The sequence below is a fragment of the Candoia aspera genome, chromosome 5, assembly GCF_035149785.1.
Source record: "Candoia aspera isolate rCanAsp1 chromosome 5, rCanAsp1.hap2, whole genome shotgun sequence".
Taxonomy (NCBI): Eukaryota; Metazoa; Chordata; class Lepidosauria; order Squamata; family Boidae; genus Candoia; species Candoia aspera.
In genome coordinates, this window is record NC_086157.1 from 37,367,387 (window position 1) to 37,391,816 (window position 24,430).

A 24,430-nucleotide genomic window follows, 5' to 3' on the forward strand; every position below is an offset into this window, starting at 1 on the left:
GTCCTCCTAAGTGAACATACAATTTCTCTTTCCCTGGAAAAATAATTATTTTAAATTGTGATTAGCAGACATTGCCTGAGTATATTAGCAAATATACACATCCAGGGTAATTTTCTTGAAATGATTAAAACTTTTTTTTTAGTGTGAGTAACCTCCTTAAGAACCTCTGAACTTATTATCTATCAAAGAGAAATATGAGTCTTTTATGGATGCCCTCAGTGGTCAACTTTTTGATTATTGCTTTATTCATGTGGATTATTAAATAAGTTAAAGAATTGCATGAATAAATCTATAGGTGAGGCTGTATTACTGTTTTAGTGTATAAGATCCTTGTGAAAAGGTTGCTTTACAGATCTGGATTTTGAAGGTCTATATGTCTTAAGATGGAAACATGTAATTCAGTTTTGAACAAAATTCAGTGAAAGGTATATTTGACTAATTAAAATCAGTTAATTTTAGTAGTTTTGGAGAAAATGAAGCATAATTGCAAAGTCTTAGGAGCAAAAATAGATGAACTTAGTGATGCTGTAGAGAGCATTTAGATTAAAACAAGTGAAGGAATAAGCAAAATAATGTTGATGTCTATTACCACCCACCCAAACAACGATGAGATGTAGATAATGCTTTTCATAAGCAAATTAATGATATTTCAAAGAGGCATGAAGCTTTTGACTGGAGACGTCAATTACAATGATACTTGTTGGGCAGGTATGGTCCTTCCAGGAAATTCCTCATTTGTCTTGCTGACAATTTTTTCTTTCTGGACGTGGGAAAGAATAGGAAAGACTTTAAGGAAGTGGAAGTAGCAGGAATTTGAGGAGTTTAAGGGAACATGCTGGAGTTTAAGGGAAACTAAAACTTAGTGTTGTGAAATACCTATCTTGGTCTTCCAGAAGTGGATTTTGATACATTCAGAGCAAAGGCAGGAGAAGCTAATGGGAAAAGAGCTCAAGATGCATTAAGTTGGGGTTAGGGTTTAGGTGTCCCGAAGAAGGGGATATCAAAAGCAGAACTGCAAACAATTCCAATGAGATTTTAAAAAAGGACAGCAGACTAAGTCAATACAGCTACAGAAAGAGCTTAGTAAAGAATCAAAATTGAAAAAAGGACATACAGAGGAAATGGAAAGAAACTGACTCATAAAGGAAGAGTACAGGCAGGTAGACTGGGACTAGGGAGACAGTGTCAGAAAAACAAAAATTTGGGATGATCCAAGGTTAGCAAAGTATGCTAGAAATAACAAAAAGCCTTCTTTGGGTATGTTCAAAATAAAATGAAAAGGAACGAATCAGTGTACTAACTGCTCAGTGAAAACAGCAAAATGCTATTAGGTAACAAAGAAAAGGCAAAGCTATTCAGCTTTAGCTCTGGTTTTCTCCAACAAAAGTATGAGTTCCACAAGGACATTGTGAAGGTTGAGAATGGAAAACTATGGTTGATAAAAATATGGTCAAGAAATATCGTGAATTAATAAACTGAGGTATGGCTGACCATCTGAGGTATGGAATGAATGTACTGATGATCTGGTTCAACCTTGTATCTTACCTTTAAGAAATTCTGGGAAATGGATTATTCCAGATGACCCAAGGAGAGCAAATGTTGTATATTCAAAAAAGCGAAAAAAGATTCTTAATCATTCTTTATCAAATTGGAGAAGGGTTTTGAGTGGACTACCACAAAATTCAACCCTGTGTCATCTCCTCTTCAATATTTATATTAATTACTTGAAGAGAGAAGTAAATGCATTTCAGATTTGTAGATGATAGAAAACTGGGTGAGAGAACATTTATCTTAGAACAGGGGTCCCCAACCCCCGGGCTGCAGACCGGTATTGGTCCGTGGCCTGTTAGGAACTGGGCCGCACAGCAGGTGGACAAGTGAGAGAATTTACAGCCTGAGTGTTTACAGCCACTCCCCATCGCTCGCATTACCGCCTGAGTTCCGCCTCCTGTCAGAGAAAGCAAGCCCATTGGCTGCTATCTCCAAACGGCGCAAAGAAAAAAGAACAAAAGGTTGGGAAAAAGAGGAAGTGCTTGAATCATCCCGAAACCATCCCCCTCACCCCAGTCCATGGAAAAATTGTCTTCCATGAAACTGGTCCCTGGTGCCAAAAAGGTTGGGAACCACTGCCTTAGAATACAGAAATAAACTCAAAACAATCATGACATGTTAGAGAAATTGACTGAAAGTAACAAAATGAAATTTAACAGAGATAATCTAAAGCTCTTTTCTTGGAAAAAAAAAACACACAGAATGGGGATATCTGGTTTGTACTTGTGAAAAAGAACTTGGAATAGTAGTTGATTGCAATCTGAATATGAGCCAGGATTGTGATGCAGCTGCAAAAAAACCCCAAAAACAAAAAAAGGCAAATAGTTTTATACTGCATCAGCGGACATATTGTTTCTAAATCACAGGAAGAAATCTTTCCAGTTTATTTTGCATTGATTATTGAGCACAGTGTCCAGTTCAGGCCACCATACTGTACAAGGTATTTCAAAAATTAGAGAAGGGCAACAAAGATAGGGACATAGAAACTATTAAATCCTTTGAAAATATTTAAAGGATCTGGGTATGTTTAGCATTGAAGAAAGTTCGTTGAGGGGGAATATGATAGCATGCTTCAAATATCTGGAAGGATGTTGTATAGAACATGGTCCAGACCTGTTTTCTTCATTACAGAATAATGGATTTAATTACAGGAATGCAGATGTAGATTCTGATTAACTATTAGAAAAAAAAATCCTAATAGAGCAGTTTGATGGTGGAACCAATTACCTAGAATGGTGGGGGCTCCCCTTCAGCAGTTGTGTTCAAGTAAAGATGCACAGCAATCTGTGTGATATGCTTTCATTTGGATTTCAGCACTGAGCAGGTGTTGGATTTGATAGCCTAAATGGCCCCTTCGAACTTTATGATTCTGTGCTGCTTATCATATTGTACAATCTAATTGGCAAAGACTATCTGAGGCTGAAGTTGGAAGTTTTTTCTTCAGCATTGTGACCTGACATTTTTAGGGACTGAAAGTGCACATCTCTTATGTGTCTATCCCAGAGTCTGTGAAGAACTTTGGAAATGTGCCTGGAATGTTATGAAAAAGGTGATTAGGTTGTCTTGGAAGGATGACCATGAACCAGACTCTAAAGATTGGCTGAACAAAAGCTTTCAGCCTTTGACTTGGCTTTATATTGCTGAGGAGACAAGATCAGACAATGTGATACTTTATAGCTTTGGTTTGACTTTTTTTCAAAAATTGATTGTCAAGTTTTCTATAAACCCCATTTTATTATTATTTTTATATTGCTGAAAAGTAGATAAATTCAATATGTCCTGCATTATATTGTATTTTGTTCTCTTTTCTTTCTTTTAGAATGTCGTAACTTTTGAATTCAACTGCTATAATTTGTACTGTTCAAAAAACCATGAATAACAATTATAATAATGGAAAGTATTTAGCTAGAAACTTTATTGAGTTCAGTAGGATTTACTTCTAAGGAGACATAGGATTGTGGCCTGAACCAAGTATGCACCGTGTGTATATACTGCATATATTACCAGTGTTATACCATTGAATCATAATTCTTCAGTTCATTACAAATATTGATGTTATTATATAGGACCAAATTTGTGTTAAGTCTATTCTACTTAAGTTTTAAATGTGTTGTGTATATTGCCCTACTATCTATCCTTTGTTTTCTGTTGATTCTCTTATGATACATTAGAAAAAGAAACTATCTGATATCAAAAAAGATATTCCCTATATAATGCAGGCATTTTCATTAACTACAGGCGAAGAAACAACCAAAGACAAAAATATTTGATTATCTCAAAGGCCAAAAGGTCATTGCAAGATCAGAAAGCACAGGATTTTATTATCCAGGTAAATGTTGTCTACAGGCATCTATTTGGGATAGAATTCTATCTGAAAGGTACCAGTTAAAAAGTTCAGTCTCAAGGCCTGGTATGTGCCTGAAAGTGCTTTGAATGGGAAGTACAACTAGTAGCACAAGCCCAATTTAACCAAGTGTGTCAACGTCCAGCTAGCACTGCTGAGAGCAGGCATACATAAAAGAATTTATTACAACTGTTTAGGGTTTAAACACAAAAAAGAATGTTGGCAGCAATCATAAAGATTCAAAAGAACAGGCTTGGATGATTGTGTGTACTAAGTAGGCCCTGCCTGCTTTGAACATGATTTGGAAGAAGTGCTTCCCATCTCACCAAGTGCAGCACTTCTTAGGCAGCCTGTTTTTTTCAGGCTTCCTGCAAATGTGAAAAAATTACTTTAAAAAACTTTTTTTAAATTTTTTTTAAAAAAATTACCACTACTTCTGTTACCTTTCACGAGTGGATTCCTTAACACAACAGTGCTTTTTTTCAGGCTCACAGCTTTAATGAATAACAAAATGCTTGATTCATGGTTGTGGTCTAAACCATTTTTAAAGCATCCATGGTAGGAGAGTTAGTTCTCACACAGGTAGTAAAGACAAGACAAAAGCAAATCTGACCATTTCAAAAACAAAGGACAGAGGAAAACAGACCAGCCCATTCAAATGAGACAAGTAATCTATTACATAGGGCAGAGAGGACAATGGAAGGGGGGTTGATAATTGTATCTCTACCTAGGGCTAGTTCTTGAAGCACACTACAGTGGTTGGTCGTGGCTTCCTAGCTTTCTTCAGTAAATATTCCTGTGCTCTTAGAGTTCTTGTGAGCTTGCCTGAGTAGTTTCCATTCCTGCTTGACTGAATGAAGCCTTGTATCCAGCCCTAGTTTTCAGAACTGGAGAAACAAAAAAATGGTGTATGGCAGGAGAAAGGGTGGGGATATATCATTATGAAGGCTGGGAGTTGTGTTGACCTCAGAAGTTGCCTTTTTATAGTTGGGACTGCCAGTGAAACTACATTTGGTTCTCAAATCTTAATATAGTTGTATTTTCTTGACTTTCATTTCATAACCTACAGCTCAATTTTCCAGAGTGTTTCCAAAAGAGAATGTGTTAAAACAGGCTTTTCCAAACTTGATGGGATTCCATAAGACTAATATTTTTTTTCTTAAACACAGACAATTTTCTATCACCAGAATTTTGCCTCTTGATCAGAGATTCCAAAAATTTCTTTTTTTACCTAATAGGCTTTGTGGCCTGAAAAAATTTGAAAACCCCTGTATTAAAAGATCTAGTATAGTTTGCTTAGTGTGAACATAGATATACAATTGTTTGCCATTGATAAATTATGGATATGAAATTTGAAGTACATCAATACTGTAGGGCCAGCCAAACATCTGTCACACCTTATGGACATTTTCTGAGCATGAAAAGAGGTTCTAAGGGTGTTTCAGGTTATGGGCAGTTAATTTTTTATATTTATTTACATACATTTAAAAACACCCAACTCCAAACAAGAAGATCCTCTGCCAGCCTGGAGGAATGTGCATATAGATACATGCATACAGCTCCTTTCAGTTTTGTCAGATACGCGGCTAGAGAGGGAACTTCCAGGCTCCCTCTGAGCGCTCTTCAAGGTTCAATTGGTGGTGGGACCAGAATAATGATTTATCATATTGAATCAACTCAACATCAGATCATATTGTTGAATCCCACATTATTTTCTTTTGAGTGGCAGTAGTTCTCTTGCACTTTCTTCAGGCAGGGGCTTTTTCAGTTCCATTACTTGAATTCCTTTTGAATGGAGAGGATGTGATGAAATGTGAAGATGTATTTGGATGTTCTGCATGTAATTTAACTGTGGAGGTTTCCACCATGTCTTTGTTTCAGGAACAGTGGTAAGAAGCATCACATCATTTTATGCACTTGTTGATTTTCTTAATGGGCAGACAGAGATTGTTCCCTTGAAGTTCATTATGCCTATAGGAGGTGCAATGCCTTGTCCACCCTTACAAGTAAGTAACATGCTATTTATCAAGATAACTTAAATTCTTTGTTAAGTTTAGGCTGCATGGTGCTTTTTTTAAGGCAATATTTTTTTTATTTTAATGTGTTTGGAAATTCTGTATGAATGCAAATGAGATCAGAGCAGCTGGTTTACTGCATCTGTATGCTGAAAGTCCAGTTTTGATCCAAGGAATTCCTCATTCCTGTGAAAATGACTAGGTCTAGAGAATTCATGAAAACCAGCTGTCTTTCCTAAAAAGAAATATTTCTCCTTAATTTGCTGAGTGAAAGGGGTACTCACTATGTGCACTATGTGCCTTGGGTTATGTTCCATTTATTGTACCATTTTGTTTAATATTTGTTTCTTTAATAAATCATAATAGCTGTATAAGCCACATGTGAAATGGGTGAATGCCTTTACAGTAGACAAGGGTGGGGAAGAGATCAAGATTTGAGTGGTGGAGCATGGGAGAGGGAATTACCCTATTTTTCTCCCATACTGCAATCTTGGTCAAAATCAGCTCTGCATTGCTGTTCACCTTGGGAAAGGAATTGCTATTGACATCATTGCCAACTTTCTTCCTAGGACTAGGAATAGTTTCTTCTTGGGCTGTTGTACATATAAAGCATAAATTTTTAGATTAAAATTATTGTAGAGTTGAAAGGGACATAGCCTTGTATGGAACTGCAATTCCATGTACGTTTAAATAGATTTTTAAAAATTGTATGGCTTGTGTTGATCAGCAGTCTTGATTTGTGATTTGATGTGGTTCATGTTCAATTTATACATATAGCTGTTTGTCAGATGCAGCTCATCATATCAAATTAGAAGTGAGCCCTAATAAATTCAGTAGTGTTTATTTTCAGGTAAGTATCAGAGTTGGGTAATGCTTTGTGAAAAAACATGTTGTACCACATCTGGTACTGCATATTTATTAAGTAAACTGACCCTTTGTTTTTTTTTCTTTTCCTTTTTTTCAAAAACAAAAACGCCTAAGCTAAGATGGGCTCCGTGCAGAATTCTTAACTCTTTTTTAAAATAGAGGTTATAGTCTAATAATTATCCTGGGTTATTTCCAATTTCCATAGTTTATGAAGGATGAGGGAAACTCTAGGTTCAGATGGTATATTTAAGAGGTTTCCTAACACTTTATATATTTTATAAGAACTATTTATTTGTTTATTGACCTTTATGCAAAATCTTAGATGGCTCATGAAAAAGAAAGACTACAGTACAAAACTCATAAAACTGCTCAGTTGTAAAAACCACAAATCATTAAGTCCACATATTTAAATGCAGCAGCATCAAATGGTACCAGAAGTCTAAAGGTGCATATTAAAAATAGCTGGCAAGACTAAACTTCCATAATGCTTGATATACCTCAAAATCAGTGAGCGTTGTAGTGAAAGTACCACAGTAACCAAATAGCTACAGCTATCAGACAGCAGCAAGGAGAAGCAGGAAAAAAATTAATCTTCTGCTGCCATCTAGTGGCCATCTGGATTTTTGCAGCCTAGCTCTGATAGTCCTAGAATAACTATGCTTGTGCATTTCCCACAAGGGCACCTGAAGGAAGCTCTCTGCATCAGCTTTAAAGGCTGGCATGTATATACGTCCGCAGAATGTCACCCGACGGCCCTGTTTAAGATTATTCGATCCCTTTTGGGTAAGGTGGACTCAGTAATCCACCTACAGGGCTGTGCAGAGGAGTTTTCTGAGCATCTGCAGGATAAAATCGCTCAGTTCCATTCCAAATTGGACTCTAAGCGTGAAGCACAGTCTGGGGAGATGCCAAGGGAACGTACTTACCTTATTATCTGGGAACAGTTGGACCTAAGGAAGTGGACAGGATCCTCCAGACTGTAAATGCCACCACATGTCATCTAGACCCATGCCCTTCCTGGCTGGTGAAGGCAGCCCGGGAAGTGACATGTGGTTGGGTCCAGGCAATGGTTAATACATCCTTGAGAGAGGGGGTGTTCCCGGCTGGTACACCCCCTCCTCAAGAAACCATCACTAGACCCTACTGTGTTGGACAATTTTCGTCCTGTCTCCCACCTCCCCTTTTTGGGGAGGTGGTTGAGAAAGTGGTGGCGTTACCACTCCAGAGGATTCTGGATGAAATGGATTATCTAGACCCCTTCCAGTCAGGTTTCAGGCCGGGATATGGGACAGAGACTGCATTGGTCGCACTTATGGATGATCTCTGGTGGGAGCAAGATGGAGGGAGTGAATCCATCCTGGCTCTTCTTGGCCTCTCAGTGACTTTCTATACATCGACCATGGTATCCTTTTGGGGTGGCTCAGGGAGTTGGGGTTGGGCGGCATAGACTTAAGCTGGTTCACCTCCTTCCTCCAGGGCCGGTCCCAATCGGTAGTGATAGTTGATGAGAGATCTGACCCTTGACCCGTCTTGTGTGGGGTGCCGCAGAGCTTTCCCCATCTACATGAAACCACTGGGTGAGATCATCCATCACCATAGAATGTGGTATCATTAACATGCTGATGATACACAATTATATATCTCCATCCTGGGTGAGGTGGGGGTGTGGTGGCTCAGTGGTTAAGACACCAGGCTTGACGAACGGAAGGTTGCAAGTTCGGTGGTTCGAGACCCGAGTGCCATGTGACGGAGTGAGCTCCCGCACTCACCCCAGCTCTTGCCAACCTAGTAATTCAAAAGCATGCAAAGGCAAGTAGATAAATAGGTACCACTTCTGTGACTGGAGCTGAAACTAAACACATTTTGCCATTTCAGCTTCTGGGTGTCAGTTGAGCACCCCCAGGCTATATTTCTGTTTTTACTTTTAAGTGGATAAAGTGTGGGTTCATCTCTGCAGTTTTTTGAGGGGTGGAGTAGAATTTAACTGCAGAGAAGAATCAGGCATGGGTTGAATTTTTTAACTAAAAATCTGTATATATATTTGTATACTCTTACTGTGTTGTCATCTTTCTTAATATTCAGAAGATAAAACCTTAGGACAATTATATTTGAGATGGGTATGTTCAACCCAACTTTATAATTATTCAACAGGTCGGAGATTATGTATTCACCAGAATAAGGAAGCAGTTGGGTGAAGAGCTTTATGTCCCTGGTGTTGTCATAGCAACACCAAATAAAGCTGGTTCAGATGATAAACTTTACACAGTTTTGAAATACAACAATAAAAAGGTAAGTAGGTGATAAGCAAGTCACTTCTGATTGGAATGGCAATGTGCTGAATGTACCAAGTCAACCCTCTACTGGTTAACCCAGTCTTTCTCAACCTCAGCTACCTTAAGGTGCTGGCTGAGAAATTCTGGGAATTGAACTCCACGCATCTTAAAGTTGTCAAGGTTGAGGCAACTGATTAAATGGGAAGCATACAACTTCTTTTGTCCTTTCTTAATTTAAATTCCTGTTCTGTGGTACATGAAAAGGGCTACAAGCACTAATTTGGTTGATATATGGCAACTTCTGAAACTTTCACAGCAAGAATATGCTTTTTTCCTCACCTTGGACTTATTTCTAATTATTATTTTAGTATCTCATTAAATACATCAGATAGATAAACTAGGTCTATTGTCATATCCAATTATATCCCTAAAATAATGAGGAGGAGGAGAAAGAAGCCTTACTATTTTTTTCCAAATGTTGTTTAAATACATCATTATTAAAGGCTAATGCTTTTATAAAAGACATGAAAATTATTTTGAAGAATTCCTTTTTTAAAAAACAGACACTGCATACTTAATGGTTCTTTGTGATGCTTTTAAGGATTATATTTATGGTTGTATTATTGCATATTCTTCATTGAAGAAAATATATAAACAAGAAAAACTGGAAAATAAAAACCTGTAAGTACATACACAGCACAACCTACACTAAAATTATATGAAGTGTTCATATAATTTACTTAATTCCCTCTATGCACTTAATGAGGAATGTTCATATAATTACATAAACAAAGATATGCGAACAAGGGAAAGCTGGATAAATTATTGGCCCCTCAACTAAACCAGCTACAATAAAGTATTATTATTTTTGCTACTAAGGATGCTCAGAACTATAATAACTATGATCTAATAAATTAGCAATTATCAAAATTAGCAATGCTCAACTTTATAATGCTGAGTCAAAGATTACCAAGGAATTTTTAAAATACTTTTTAAAAATATGATTCTTCCAAAAGCTACACATGACCAAGCTGTTTGTTTAGCTGCACTTTTTTCTTTTCAGGATATAATAGATACTATTAAATCCATGAAAACAGGAAAATCTCCTGGTCCTAGTTGCTATCTTATTGAATGGTACACATTGATTTTTTTTGCTACAGCCTCTTTTGTTAGAGGTTTAGAATGATGCTGTTTTGAATATAGTTTTTAACTTCCTTTATAGATTTATATAACTGCAATCATGGTTGGTAAAGTTTCTCCTGGTTGTGCAAGCTATTATCTGATTTCTTGATACTAAATGTTGATGCCAAAATATTGGTAGCAATCCTGGGCCATTTACTACAGACAGTAATATTGTCCATCTTGCTCAGTCTACTTTTATAAAAGAACAATAAGCCTTGGATAATGCTAATTTTTTTGTTAAAAAAAAGATAATTATTTGCCCTCAAGTTAGTGTCGACTCTTAGTGACCAGATGGATAGACCTTCTCCACGATGGTCTTCTAGCTTCTAATAGTACACTCATCTAATCAAGTGCTAATCAAGTCCATCCACCTTGATGCTGATCATTTGCTTATTCTCTTTCTTTCCACCTTTCCCAGCATTATACATTTCCCAAGCAAGCTAGGCCATAACATAATGTATCCGAAGTATGATAATTTGAGCCTGGTACTTTATGCCACAAGTGAGAACTCTGGATTGATTTGCTCTGTGATCCATTTATTTATTTTCTTGGCTATCTGTGGTATTTCCTGAGAATTTCTCCTGTCTTCTCCAACATCAAAATTTAAAAGTGTCAGTACTTTTTCTATTCTGATTCTTCAAAATCCAACTTTTGCTTCCATAGAGTATCACAAGGAAAACTATCTGTCAGGATAGCCCTTACCTCGAATAAGACACGGACTCACTTAGTGGGACTAAGGATTTCCGAGTTTATTGAGGTAGAATGCGTACGAGAAAAAAAGACGGGAATGGGGGTGTAGTAGCAGGATGCCCTGTTTATACATTAGTGGCGGACCTTGCTCTCCTCCACCCCCCATTGTCACCAAGCTGGGTCCGGAATGGTGCTTAGCGCCGGTATCGCTCTCTGATGGGTTTTCCGGGCTATCTCCGATGTCTTCTCTTTGTTTCTTTGCTTCCGTCCGGTACAGGTGCGTCCCCCCAGGGTAATGGGTAGGAGTTCCCCCGATCCGTTGATGGTTCCATGTCCTGTTTGAGTTGCTCTCCTATTATCTGTTGATGGGTTTTGGATTATGTGTGCTTAAGGGATTATGTGTGTGGTTAATGGGACAATGGTTGACCCTTCCTCTTTTCCTGATGTGCATGTTCCCCGTTGTGATGCACTTATGCCTTGCAACGGGGAACATGACACTATCTCCTACATGATTCCAATCTTTGTAGGCATAGGCATGGGATCTGAATTTCCATGTCATGGAAATATTTTTTTCAATGCCTTCATTACTACACTATTTCATGCTAGTCTGGGGAATATTTCTTGACTCCTGGTTCTTTTACTGTTGATAGTTATCCACCACTGCATTATTTTCACTGTCAGTTGCTGTACCTGTTGTTACTAATCTGGTCTTCCTTATATTTAGTCTTAATCTAATTTTTTCACTGTATTCCTTGACTTTCATTACTACATAGTAATATAGTCAATTAAAGCATCTCTTGCTTTCAAATTGATTCAGATGCATTAGCAGAGTCTAAAATTCCCAAATTACTATCAGTATTGAAACGTACATACTGCAGGTGATTCTAAGTCTTCAGTGTTTGTTGTTTATTCATTCAGTCGCTTCCAACTCTTCGTGACTTCATGGACCAGCCCACGCAAGAGCTTCCTGTCGGTCATCAACACCCCTAGCTCCCCCAGGGACAAGTCCATCACCTCTAGAATATCATCTATCCATCTTGCCCTTGCCTTCCACTCTCCCTAGCATCAGCATCTTCTCCAGGGTGTCCTGTCTTCTCATTATGTGGCTAAAGTTTTGCCTTTAATATCATTCCCTCAAGTGAGCAGTCTGGCTTTATTTCCTGGAGGATGGACTGGTTTGATCTTCTTGCAGTCCAAGGCACTCTCAGAATTTTCCTCCAACACCACAGTTCCAAAGCATTGATCTTCCTTCTCTCAGCCTTCCTTATGGTCTGGCTCTCACAGCCATATGTTACTACTGGGAATACCATTGCTTTAACTATGCGGACCTTTGTTGTCAGTGTGATGTCTCTGCCCTTGACTATTTTATCGAGATTTGTCATTGCTCTTCTCCCAAGGATTAAACGTCTTCTGATTTCCTGACTGCAGTCAGCATCTGCAGTAATCTTCGCACCTAGAAATACAAAGTCTTTCATTGCTTCTACTTTTTCTCCCTCTATTTGCCAGTTATCAATCAAGCTAGTTGCCGTAATCTTGGTTTTTTTGAGGTTTAGCTGCAAGCCAGCTTTTGCACTTCCTTCTTTCAGCTTCATCATAAGACTCCTCAGTTCCTCTTCGCTTTCAGCCATCAAAGTGGTATCATTGCATATCTGAGATTGTTAATGTTTCTTGCAGCGATTTTAACTCCAGCCTTGGATTCCTCAAGCCTAGCTTGTCGCATGATGTGTTCTGCGTACAAGTTGAATAGGTAGGGTGAGAGTATACAGCCCTGCCATACTCCTTTCCCAATCTTAAACCAGTCCGTTGTTCCATGGTCTGTTCTTACTGTTGCTACTTGGTCGTTATACAGATTCTTCAGGAGGCAGACAAGATGACTTAGTATCCCCATACCGCTAAGAACTTGCCACAATTTGTTATGGTCCACACAGTCAAAGGCTTTAGAATAGTCAATAAAACAGAAATAGATGTTTTTCTGAAACTCCCTGGCCTTTTCCATTATCCATCGGATATTGGCAATTTGGTCCCTAGTTCCTCTGCCTTTTCTAAACCCAGCTTGTACATCTGGCAATTCTCACTCCATGAATTGCTGAAGTCTACCTTGCAGGATCTTGAGCATTACCTTATTGGCATGTGAAATGAGTGCCACTGTTCGATAGTTTGAACATTCTTTAGTGTTTCCCTTTTTTGGTATGGGGATATAAGTTGATTTTTTCCAATCTGATGGCCATTCTTGTGTTTTCCAAATTTGCTGGCATATAGCATGCATTACCTTGACAGCATCATCTTGCAAGATTTTGAACAGTTCAGCTGGGATACCATCGTCTCCTGCTGCCTTGTTATTAGCGATGCTTCTTAAGGCCCATTCAACCTCACTCTTCAGGATGTCTGGCTCTAGCTCACTGACCACACCGTCAAAGCTATCCCCGATATTGTTATCCTCCTATACAGGTCTTCCGTATATTCTTGCCACCTTTTCTTGATCTCTTCTTCTTCTGTTAGGTCCTTGCCATCTTTGTTTTTGATCATACCCATTTTGGCCTGGAATTTACCTCCAATGTTTCTAATTTTCTGGGAGAGGTCTCTTGTCCTTCCTATTCTATTGTCTTCTTCCACTTCCGCGCATTGCTTGGTTAAAAATAATTCCTTATCTCTTCTGGCTAGCCTCTGGAATTTTGCATTTAATTGGGCATATTTCCCCCTATCACTGTTGTCTTTTGCTTTCCTTCTTTCTTGGGCTACTTCTAGTGTCTCAGCAGACAGCCATTTTGCCTTCTTGGTTTTCTCTTTCTTTGGGATGTATTTTGTTGCCGCCTCCTGAACAATGTTGCAAACTTCTGTCCATAGTTCTTCTGGGACCCTATCTACTAAGTCCAGTCCCTTAAATCTATTCTTCACCTCCACTGCATATTCCTGAGGGATATTAGTGAGCTCATATCTAGCTGCTCTGTGGGTCTTCCCTAATCTCTTTACTCTGATCCTAAATTGTGCAAGAAGACGTTCATGATCTGAACTACAGTCAGTTCCAGGTCTTGTTTTTACCGACTGTATAGATGTCCACCACCTTTGGCTGCAAAGGATGTAGTCAGTCTGATTTCGGTGTTGTCTATCTGGTGAAGTCCATGTATAAAGCCGTCTCTTAGGTTGTTGGAAGAGAGTGTTTGTTATGCAGAGTGAGTTGTCTTGGCAAAATTCTATCAGCCTATGTCGTGCTTCATTTTGTTCTCCCAGGCCATGCTTACCTGTAATTCCAGGTGTCATTTGACTGCCCACCTTATCATTCCAGTCTCCCGTGATGAAAATAACATCTCTTTTAGGCTTGTTGTCCAGCAGGTGCTGCAGATCCTCATAGAACTGCTCTACTTCAGCTTCTTCAGCATCTGTGGTTGGGGCGTATATTTGGATCACTGTGATGTTAGATGGCTTGCCCTGAATTTGAATTGAGATCATTCTGTCATTTTTTGGACTGTATCCGAGCACTGCTTTAGCCACTTTACTATTAATTATGAAGGCTACTCCATTTCTTCTGTGGTCCTCTTGTCCACAGTAGTAGATCTGGTGGTCATTTGATGTGAAGTGGCCCATTGCAGTCCATTTCAGTTCACTGACGCCTAAAATGTCTATCTTTAATCTTGACATCTCACCAATAACCACATCCAATTTATCCTGGCCCATAGATCTTACATTCCAGGTTCCAACGGTGTGTTGATTCTTAGAACATTGGATTCGCCGTTCACCACCAGCACCGTCGGCCGCTAGCTGTCCTTTCGGCTTTGAGCTAGCTGCGTCATCACGTCTGGGGCTAGTTGAACTCATCCTCTGTTCCTCCCCAGTAGCATTTTGACCATCTTCCGACCTGGGGGTCTCATCTTCCGATGGCATACCGACATATCTCTGGTTGTACTGATCCATTTAGTTTTCACGGCAAGAATACTGGGGTGGGTTGCCATTGCCTTCCCCAGGGATTGCATTTAGTTTGACCTCTCTGTCATGACCTTCCCGTCTTGGGTGGCCCTACACGGTTTAGCTCATGGCATCATTGAGGTGCTCAAGCTCCAGCACCACGACAAGGTAACGATCCTTTGCTGAAGCTTCTGTGTTTACCTTTTCTTTTTTAAAATAAATAAAGAGTATTGGAAACAGTAATATGGTTTAAAGATGAGAACGTGATTTTAAGTTATGTATGAAAGTTTGAAATTTATCATTATACAAAGAAAGATTTATTGAGCATGGGCGTAGCAAAAAGATGCCTCTTATGAAGGAAAGACAGTTCTTCCTCAGATTTCTAATCCTGGATTGATATATATGTTTACTTTCTGTTTATAAGTTTTTTGTTGGTATAATGGAAAGACAATAATCAAGGTTTAATGATGTGTTTAAAATCTGAGCTTTTTAAATATGTATAATATTTTTCTTTTTCTTTTTTGTATCTTTATTTCTTAGCAATAAAAAGAGCAGGAAATTTGTAAAGTAGCTATATATTTTGCTGTTGACATCAATTTGTCCCTGAAACAGAGCAGTGAGGTTAGCATGGTTTCCTCTACTTTAGCTCCCCAGATAGGTAAAATCAGTATATCTAGCATGAGAAACATGCTGTAGATAATTAATAATATAGAGTGATTATTCAATATATCATTTTACCTTAACAATCTTCTCCTTGATATTACTTAGAAGAAGTCTAGTGATTGATCTTTCTTGTGGTTCGAAGTATAGCCAACTATTTTTCAGTAAATAATGCTTATCTGTTAAAATATTCTGGGAACTTAAACTCCAATTCATTGTGTACTACAGTTATTCAGCTTACCACTTTTTGTTGCTGTGTAACAAGTTTCTTTAATTTGAATGATCTGTAATTTGCTAGGTTAAAAATCAAAGTTTAATTTTTTTAATTTTTCTACTGTAGGATCATTGTGTACGAAACGGGCTTATTAAAATCAGTCATAGGAGATACACTTGTTCCTGCTGCTACATCAACATGACCAAGATGATGGACTACCTCATGTGAGAATGAAAGAATGCTTTTTATTTTATAAACAAAATACATGTATGCATTTATTGTAAACCGCCCAGAGTCACTCTTTGAGTGAGATGGGTGATGACAAATTTTGAAATATAAATAAAATAAAATAAATAAATACAGTCAGATATCTGTTAAACCAGGTTCCTGTTAAAACTGCTAGTGTGACTATCAGTAATGTTGACAGATTCTTAGTTTTAGAAAGTATGAAGGCTGTTCCCCAGTGACTTCTGTCTTCTGTGGATACTGTTTGCATTGGAAAATAAATCCTTACTGGTTCTGGGAAAGACCGTCCTCCTGCTGGAAATAACAACTGAGGATGATGCTTGTTGGAAATGAAATAGAGAAAAAATTTAAATCTTCCCTCCCCACCCCCCCACTCCCCACTCCCCCACTCCCCACTCCCTAAGATCCCAATGCTACACAGGAAGTGTCCATACTCAGTTTGCCCCTTAAGTACAGTAGGTAGTGATAAAATTTGCCAGCGGAAATTAAACTTCTAGTGTAGCAGTAGAACCACAAGTAAGGTGTCAAAGCCTTTGTAATCAAGACCTGCCAAAATGCAGAGCTTTGATGTAGGCAAATGGAAGAAATTCCAGCAGTGAATTTGTGTTATTTGTGCTATTGTGTTTTTTTTCAAGAGCTATCAGAAACTACCATGTAATGCACTGCGCTAGCGGAAGTACACCTTGCATTTCAGTTCTATTTTATTGAGCAAGGTTCTTGTACTTGCAGAAGGGCATCTCTGGCTAATGTATTATGGCTGGCATCCAATCTGCTTAAACAATAATTGTAGTGTCTAATAATTGAATCCTTTTAAAGCTATTATCTGGAAGAATTTTTTATCAAAATGAACCTCCTCATTTTCTGAATTGCAGTTATGCTAGGGGAACTATTTGCTAAAATTTAGCTAACTGCCGTAGGCATCTGCAGCAAGCTATAATAACCGAAAAATAATGACATGTGTGCAGTGATGTCTCAAAACAAACCCTGCTCTTCCCTGCTGGTGTCCTGATTCTGATACAACTAAGGAACAGCAGAGTTTACATCATGATGTCATGACACAGGTTTCATCACATGTCCCCGTCCCCCCCCGCCCCTGTACATACCTATCCTAACAACGAAAGAGACCTAGAAAAGGGTTGTGTGACAATGGTAGGAAGGAGAATCATGACAGGATTATTATAGCAAGGACTGTTATGTTAGTTTCATGTGCTAATGTATGAAGAATGTAAGGGTGCTCTGGTAGCCACATCTGTCACTCTACTGGTCACAAGGGTTGATTCAGCTAGTCTGGCTGGCTAGGCAGGTGTCCCCTTCTCCCTCACTGCTCCATGTGTGCCCCTCCTGAAGCTGTATGGGGAAGACCATCCCAGATGGGAGTGTACCATTAGTCGACTTTACAATAGCTAATGTTTGAATGGCAGTGTAAATACCATAAGTGGAATTATGTATGATGGGAATTATCAGTAATGTATGGGAGAATAGATACAGTAATGAGTAGAACAGATATAGAGAACAGATATAAATATATTGAGAGCTACTATAGTTCTCTCCCTGTCATTCCATATATAAAATGATGGCTGAAATTTTAGGTGCACCATACCTACCTTCATTCTGTTTCCTCCTTTGAATTATAGACCAAATGTAAAGGTCCCGAAGCACTTCCATACAGCAGTCTCATGGGCTCAGAGAGAGAAAAAACCTCTCTCTGTAGGAGGGGATTGGAAGAAAAGGAATGGCAGACGAAGAGTTAAAAGCAAAAAGGAGCGCTATAAAGACTGGTCTTCATCTGACTCTGATGAGATGTTGTTTGCCCCCAGAATTAAACGAAGAGAAAATAGTTCATCACCATCTTTTCGTCTCAAAGAAGGAAGTGCAGGTACAATAAGTAAACAGGAGAAAAATGTAAGGCAGGTTGTAAATTCAGATGAACCTAAGATGGAACTGCTCCAGTAGGTCTTTTCATCCATTACCTACTTGATATTTTTCTTTGTCTTATTAGCTTACGTATGTTTGGAATTTTGCCATTTATTTCATAGACTCTTACATAGCCCCAAAAGATAGACTGTCCAGATACTATTTCATGCACATGTGCACATACATACGCATTCTACATGCTCACGGACCTAAATGGCTCAACTACTGTTCCATTGATAAGATGGCTGTCCTACAACAGGGACATTCCAGTAATTTCTTTTATCACTTCCATCTACCATATCTGTTGCTTTTCTCTTCTTCACTAAACCTTGCCAAACAGAATCGTTTGTTCTGGTCCTGCTCATATCACATGCCCACAATATGTTATTTTTTGCTAGTTGAACAGTCAGCTTTAATCTGGTCCACAACTGATTGATTGGTTCTTCTTGCATTCCATGATACTCTTGGTAACCCATAATTCAGAGGTCTGTCTCTTAATGTCCAACTTTCACAGCCATATTTTACCACTCGGAAGACTGTTGCTTTAACTATTCTGATCTTTGTTGTCATCAAAACATCCTTCAAGATATTTTCTAAGTTTACCATTGCTTTCCTCCCTAAGGTGAATCTCCTTTTTACTTCTCCAGGACATTGTCTGTTGCCCTAGAATGTAAAACAGTCTACCACCTTCACTTCTTTACTAACAGCTGAATATACCCATTCCTCACTTAGTGACTGGGTTCTGTTCCAGTGACCAGGTCGTTAAGTGAAATAGTTGCTAAGTGAACATGTGACAGAGAGATTGAGAGAGAGAGAGAGGGAGAGAGAGACACTGTGAAGATCACAGGTTGCTGCTGACTCATTCAGATAAAGCTCTGGTACAGCTATGCTAGTATTAGTCTCACTGAAGCATGCATTGTTGTCAGGCACATGAAATTTGGTCAGAAATGCACACATTGGTCAGAAAATAAATAAACTTGCATGAAACTTCTTTCATCAGGGAGAGAAGGAAACTCACCCGGTGTAATGAAACTTGCCCTTCTGAAGGCCCTTAACAACAAGCAATTTTCTAAAGTGGTTAAGAAAGGATGTATGCAAACCCAGCGTCCTTTTGAAGGCCTGAACTGCAGCTTAGACAAGTATTTTTAAAATTTCAGCTAGTATATGTCATATTGTTGTATTTCTATCTCCAATTGTTATTGTGTCACCTTTTCTAATCCTGCCATTCTTATAATATATTTGCTGTATAAATTAAACAGATATGAAGATACTTTCTTGCCTCACTCACTTCCCTATTCTGAATACTATTTCCCCAGATAATTTTTTATTCATTGTAAAAATTGGTCAGAAGGATATCTAGGTGTTCTGGCACACCCATTAACCTTAATATATTCCACATTTTGGCATGATTTATACACTCAAAGGACCAGCTGTAATCAATGAAGGAGAGGTAATCCTTAATGTATACCCTTTTCCTTTCTGTTATCTATTTTTTATTAGCTGTTTGATTTTGTGTCTCCCCTTAAATCTGCTTGTTCATTTGGTATTTCTCTCTACCTGTACTGCTCTTTTTCTTTGTAATATCTTAAGCAAAACTTTGCTTGTGTGAGGAATTAGTGCAGTGGTTCACTAATCTGCACATTCCTTTGCATCCCCCTTTTTCAGTACAGGCATATAAAATATTCTTTGCCAGTCTTTGCTCTTACACTGCCTGTTCTGTAGCTTAAATGGTTCCATAGGTATCTTATCTGTCCTGTGCTTTCCTGATTAATAGCTGAGCCTGTTGCACCTCACTCTCTCTTGGAATTGATTTCTAAATTTAATCCCACTGTACAAACGTTTTGTCTATAATAGTCTATAATCCTGTTTGAAAAAGATTTCAGTGATCGGCATCCATGGAGGTTATATGTGCATGCAAATGGCAAAGCATACACTGTGACACAAATTCTGCCACTTTCATGTCATGTCACATACAAGTACATCTTTATTTTGATGAAATCTTGGCTTGCTGTGAATGCCCCTAATGTCAGGATAGTGTTTCCATCTTTCTTTCATCTCATTTGCCTGCATCGGATATCATCCATATTCTTGAATATTCCTACCTTAAGCATAAATTTTCTTGTGGTTTGCCTGGTCTTTATAAAAGGATCTCTCATCTTTTCTTGTTATATTCCTTTATTGATTGAAATAGTTTTTCTTGTTCTTGCTTGGTATTAAAATCTACCTACACACTGTATGCCCCAGGCTTCCATCCTCCTTGTTTCCCTGCTGATCACGATAGCTTGTTCAGAAAGCCACTTTGATCTTTTCCTCTTTGAAATTTTGTGATTTTTTTCCCCACTGGATTTCAAAGTATCTCTTGCTGAGAGGTGCTCTATTCACACTCTCTTGAACTCCAAAGTAACTTTTCAGAATCAGATCTGAAGCACTGCACAGCAATTCTGGATATCCACTTATTCTAATAGTTATGATTCTGTACTATATTCAATTATAGCCCAAAACACATCTAATGAGGTCCTATTTTAAAATATCATTGCCACTTCATTCCTTCATGTGGATACCCCTTGAATGGTTCATTATTTAATCATCTTTTTTAAATTGGCCCATTCTGATCGACCTTAAGTACACTTATTCTTAAAGCACTTATTCTTAAAAAGCACGGAATGCAGTATACCTCATTTCAACTTGGGAAATTTCAAGTTTTCTTGATACATAGTTCTCACAGTCCATGTTCCAATGGTATGTACCCTGTTAAATGAGGAACGTTTCTTTCAGTACTGGCCCCATCACTGATTAGACTCCATTCTGGCTTTGCCTTGACCACCTCATGATCTCCAAATCTATTTATGAAAGTTTGATGCTCTCCAGTAATTAAAGGAATGACTTTTGAGCTGACATCATCTTGTGGTACCCAACTCATCTAAATGTTATAGGGTTATGCACCTGCCAGCATCAGGGTCTGATCAGGGTCATTGATCTGGTAGGAGGGATTAGAAACTCCATAGTACTAAACCTTAGAGGAGACTGGAGCAGGGCATTTTTCTCTACTGAAGATGCAGATACCAACATTTATCTCCCCTGTCACATTTAACCCTTGATGTCAGTATAGCACTAAGTTTTTTAGGGACTAGGCTTTTAATCAGACATATTCTAGTGGAACATGCACTGAACAGGGGATTGAACTATATGGTCTTCCCATTTTATGATTCAAATCAATAGGGACTGATGTCTATTCTTGGCAAGAACTCAGAGACTGTCCTTATTTTCTTCTGCCTCGTTATATCGACAACTTGCTTGTTTTAGACTTCAAATGCTTTAATTTTTTTTTAACACAATAAAAAGCAACATAAATGTTAAAAAATTCCCCAGACGTTCAATATAGTGAAGATTACTATGGTATGGATCTTTAAAAGAAAAGCATTTGAGCAGGGGGATTTTTTTTATGTTGATGTACTTTCTTTATAGTACTGAGTCAGAACCCAGTCTGATTTCATGTGAATATTGATGAGACAATGCTGTCACATGACTACTGGATTTTTGGAAAGCAGCAATGACATGCTATGAAGGCTTTATCCAGCATTTAATTTGTGAGGGCTCTTTTGTTTATGTCAGTTAAGGTAGTCATTAAGGTAGTCGTAAAGCATAACATTGATGTGGATGCTTGGAATGTACAGTTCTTTTCTCTCTTCTGAGAATACTCCACAGAGAGCAGCATAAATCCATTGACTATGGAGCCTGGATGTAAAAAGTAGAATAAAATCAGAAGGTGTATATTCTTTGTTAAATATCTTTTTACTATCCTGATTTACTGGTTATGTGATGCCTTTTAGACATTAAAACTCATATATGTTTAAGGTAAGCAAACATACTTCACTCAACAGAAAATTCCTGTGGTACTTTAGAAATTTTAAGGGTCAGTTGGTAAAAAACTAGAGAAAGAAAATTAAATGCATTGTCTAAACTACCAGCTACAAAACTAACTCCGTGATATTCAAAATGCTTAGATACTTACATAAGTATACTTAAATGTTTGTAATTTTGCTTCACAAAAATGACTTTTTGCTCTGTATTCCATGTGAAATAGGCAAATAACAGTTGTATGGTTTAACTTAGGCACTAGCCAGAGTTATTCTGCTGAAGAATGATAGCACCTGACTCACAATAAGTATTAGTTTTTAGTTTTGGATGTTTTGTGAAACTGCAGAAGAGAAGAGAATTCTAAACAGTAAATTCTAAAATGAATGAATTATTACTGATATTTACTTTCTTGATGGAATGTGTGCACCTTCTATTTACTAGAATGACTGGCTATCATCTAAAGTATAATGCTGTTAGCTTAGTATTGCATTACTATATTTTTCTTGGCCTTTAGTTTCATTAACTGTACTTCCCTTTATTGATACAATGTTTTCTTGTGAGTCTTCTTTTAGTATATATTGTATATTGAAATCATAAGACATGACATCAATAAAACACAACAAATAAATATTTTATGGTGTATTTGGTAGTATGATTTTTAAAAAGTTTTTATTCATAGCTGGGCTTAAAAGTATAATTTATCCAAATTCCAGGTACACGGGCTTTTCTTTTTCTAGTTTTCATTTGACATCCGCTTTTACAGTACTGTACTCATTTTATAGCCTTAATTAGATAATTCATTATTTTTGTTCATACAATATTATTACCATGATTTTCTCAATTAAACCAATTTTGGGAAATTTGCATGACACACTGAACCATAATTTGACCATGTGGATTGAGTTTGCACATCATGGAAGACTAAAATATCATTGACTAGTTTGTGACTTGGTGTATTGTGTGAATGTAGTCATTATTTGGGGGTGGGAGTGGATGGGTTGTGAATTCCAGTAAGGTTTCTGTAATCCATTAATAATAAATAATAATACTAGGTCATCATTTATACATAATAATGACTGAGTTTACACATTGCATTAAGTCAAAGTCAAACATACCACGTATTGAATGGGTTCACACAGCATACTAGATTAGGATAAAGTGGGGCTGGACTGTTTATGGGAACTCAACAATTGTCTCAGCATGTTGTGTGAATCAGCAATCATATGGCATGTTTCTTATATAGATGTGCATTTTGTAAACCTGGGTTTAGGATTTAAAATTTACCTTAGCATGATCAGTGAACCCTATTATTAACATTCAGGAGAGACATGATAGCTACTTCAAAAAAGTATGTTTAAGAACATTTGAAGTCAGGTCTGACTTTGGGACTTTAAGGGAAATCTAGAACTTTCCTGTACACAGACAAAACCTTCTATAAAACACCTGGCAATGTGAATGTGAATACAGTTAGAAATAGTCTTCATGAAATTGCTCAGTAAAACAAATGCATGATTGCTAAGAAGTATACAAGTCCCTATTCTAATCTTATTCTAATCTTCATGATAGTACCACCTTGATCCTTAATATATTAACAAAAATCTTATTAAAACCAATGATACCCATTGACTTCAAGAATGGGGAACCTTATGGCTCACCAAAGTTGGGAAGCAATTTTCTCAGTGTCCCTCACCATTAGCTATGGATGCTGGAAACTTAATCTAACATTTAAGAGCTATTTGGCTTCCCATCTGTAGTTGAAGCTTTGGATAGGGGATTTTAAACAAACATTCTTAAAGGTGTTCTAACACCATGATGCTCTGCTTCCACATTTCCATATATACATCCATCACATTGCCATAGATGACAGGGGAGCTCCACGTGCACATTCTTTGGCTCACACAACATGCTTACTGTTGCATCATTTCAGAAGCTATTGCTGATGGAGGAGCTCCATATTTATTTCAGCCAGTGACAGACTTTATGACTGGGACAGCTTGGTGACAGACTTTATGACTGGGACAGTTTGCTTTGTTGCTAATGATGTGTTCTGTTGTTTTTTCTGTCTAAGAGGCAGTAAATCTGTTTCACCTAATCTCACTCAACTCTTTCTCCCTTAATCATCTTCTCTTGTTCCAGCAGATGCTTGCAAAAGCTTTCCACATGGTTTTTGCTCAAGTGCTGAAAAGACCTATCTGTCAAAGGCTACTGGCTGTAGGCCATTTAAGGGTCTTCGGGGCTCTCACTATGTGTGCGAGCAGAGTGCCTCTGAGCCGCTTAGCAGTTGCACCAACATCAGTGGCAGCAGCAGCAATGCCTCCCTTTCCAGCATTGAGAAGGTGGAAGAGTTGGCAAGACGGCTTCAGCAGTACCACATAGCTCTAAGAAAAGACAATCCTGCCGGTTGCAAATAAATAGCATGCAAATGGAAAACAGGGAAAGGGGATTTGTCACCAGTTTCGAAGCTGTATTATATCAATACTGAATAAACCATTTGATATTAAACTTTTTATATTAAAATTATATAGCATTACAAGATCTTTGTAAGGAGATCTTTTCAAACCAGGCCATCCATCTGCCTGATATATTGACACAGAATAAAGCATAGGTGTAATGTGTGACCAAGGTGTCATGGTTGTGGGGTCATGACTGTCCTGTATACCTACCCAAACCTACCAGCAACAAACACGCTATTTTTCTGTGATAACCTCTCTCTCTG

The 24,430-nt window shown here is 38.0% G+C and overlaps 1 protein-coding gene across 1 annotated transcript in view; it reads left to right on the plus strand.

Annotated features, from left to right (window-relative positions):
• VWA3B (von Willebrand factor A domain containing 3B) overlaps positions 1–24,169 on the plus strand; it is a 94,894-nt gene extending 70,725 nt beyond the window's left edge. The window contains 6 exon segments of the mRNA XM_063304363.1: positions 3,790–3,880; positions 5,777–5,901; positions 8,929–9,066; positions 15,823–15,920; positions 17,577–17,818; positions 23,854–24,169. Coding sequence (XP_063160433.1) covers positions 3,790–3,880; positions 5,777–5,901; positions 8,929–9,066; positions 15,823–15,920; positions 17,577–17,818; positions 23,854–24,125 — 966 coding nt within the window. The 3' untranslated portion in view covers positions 24,126–24,169.
• The last annotated feature ends 261 nt before the right edge of the window (positions 24,170–24,430 follow it).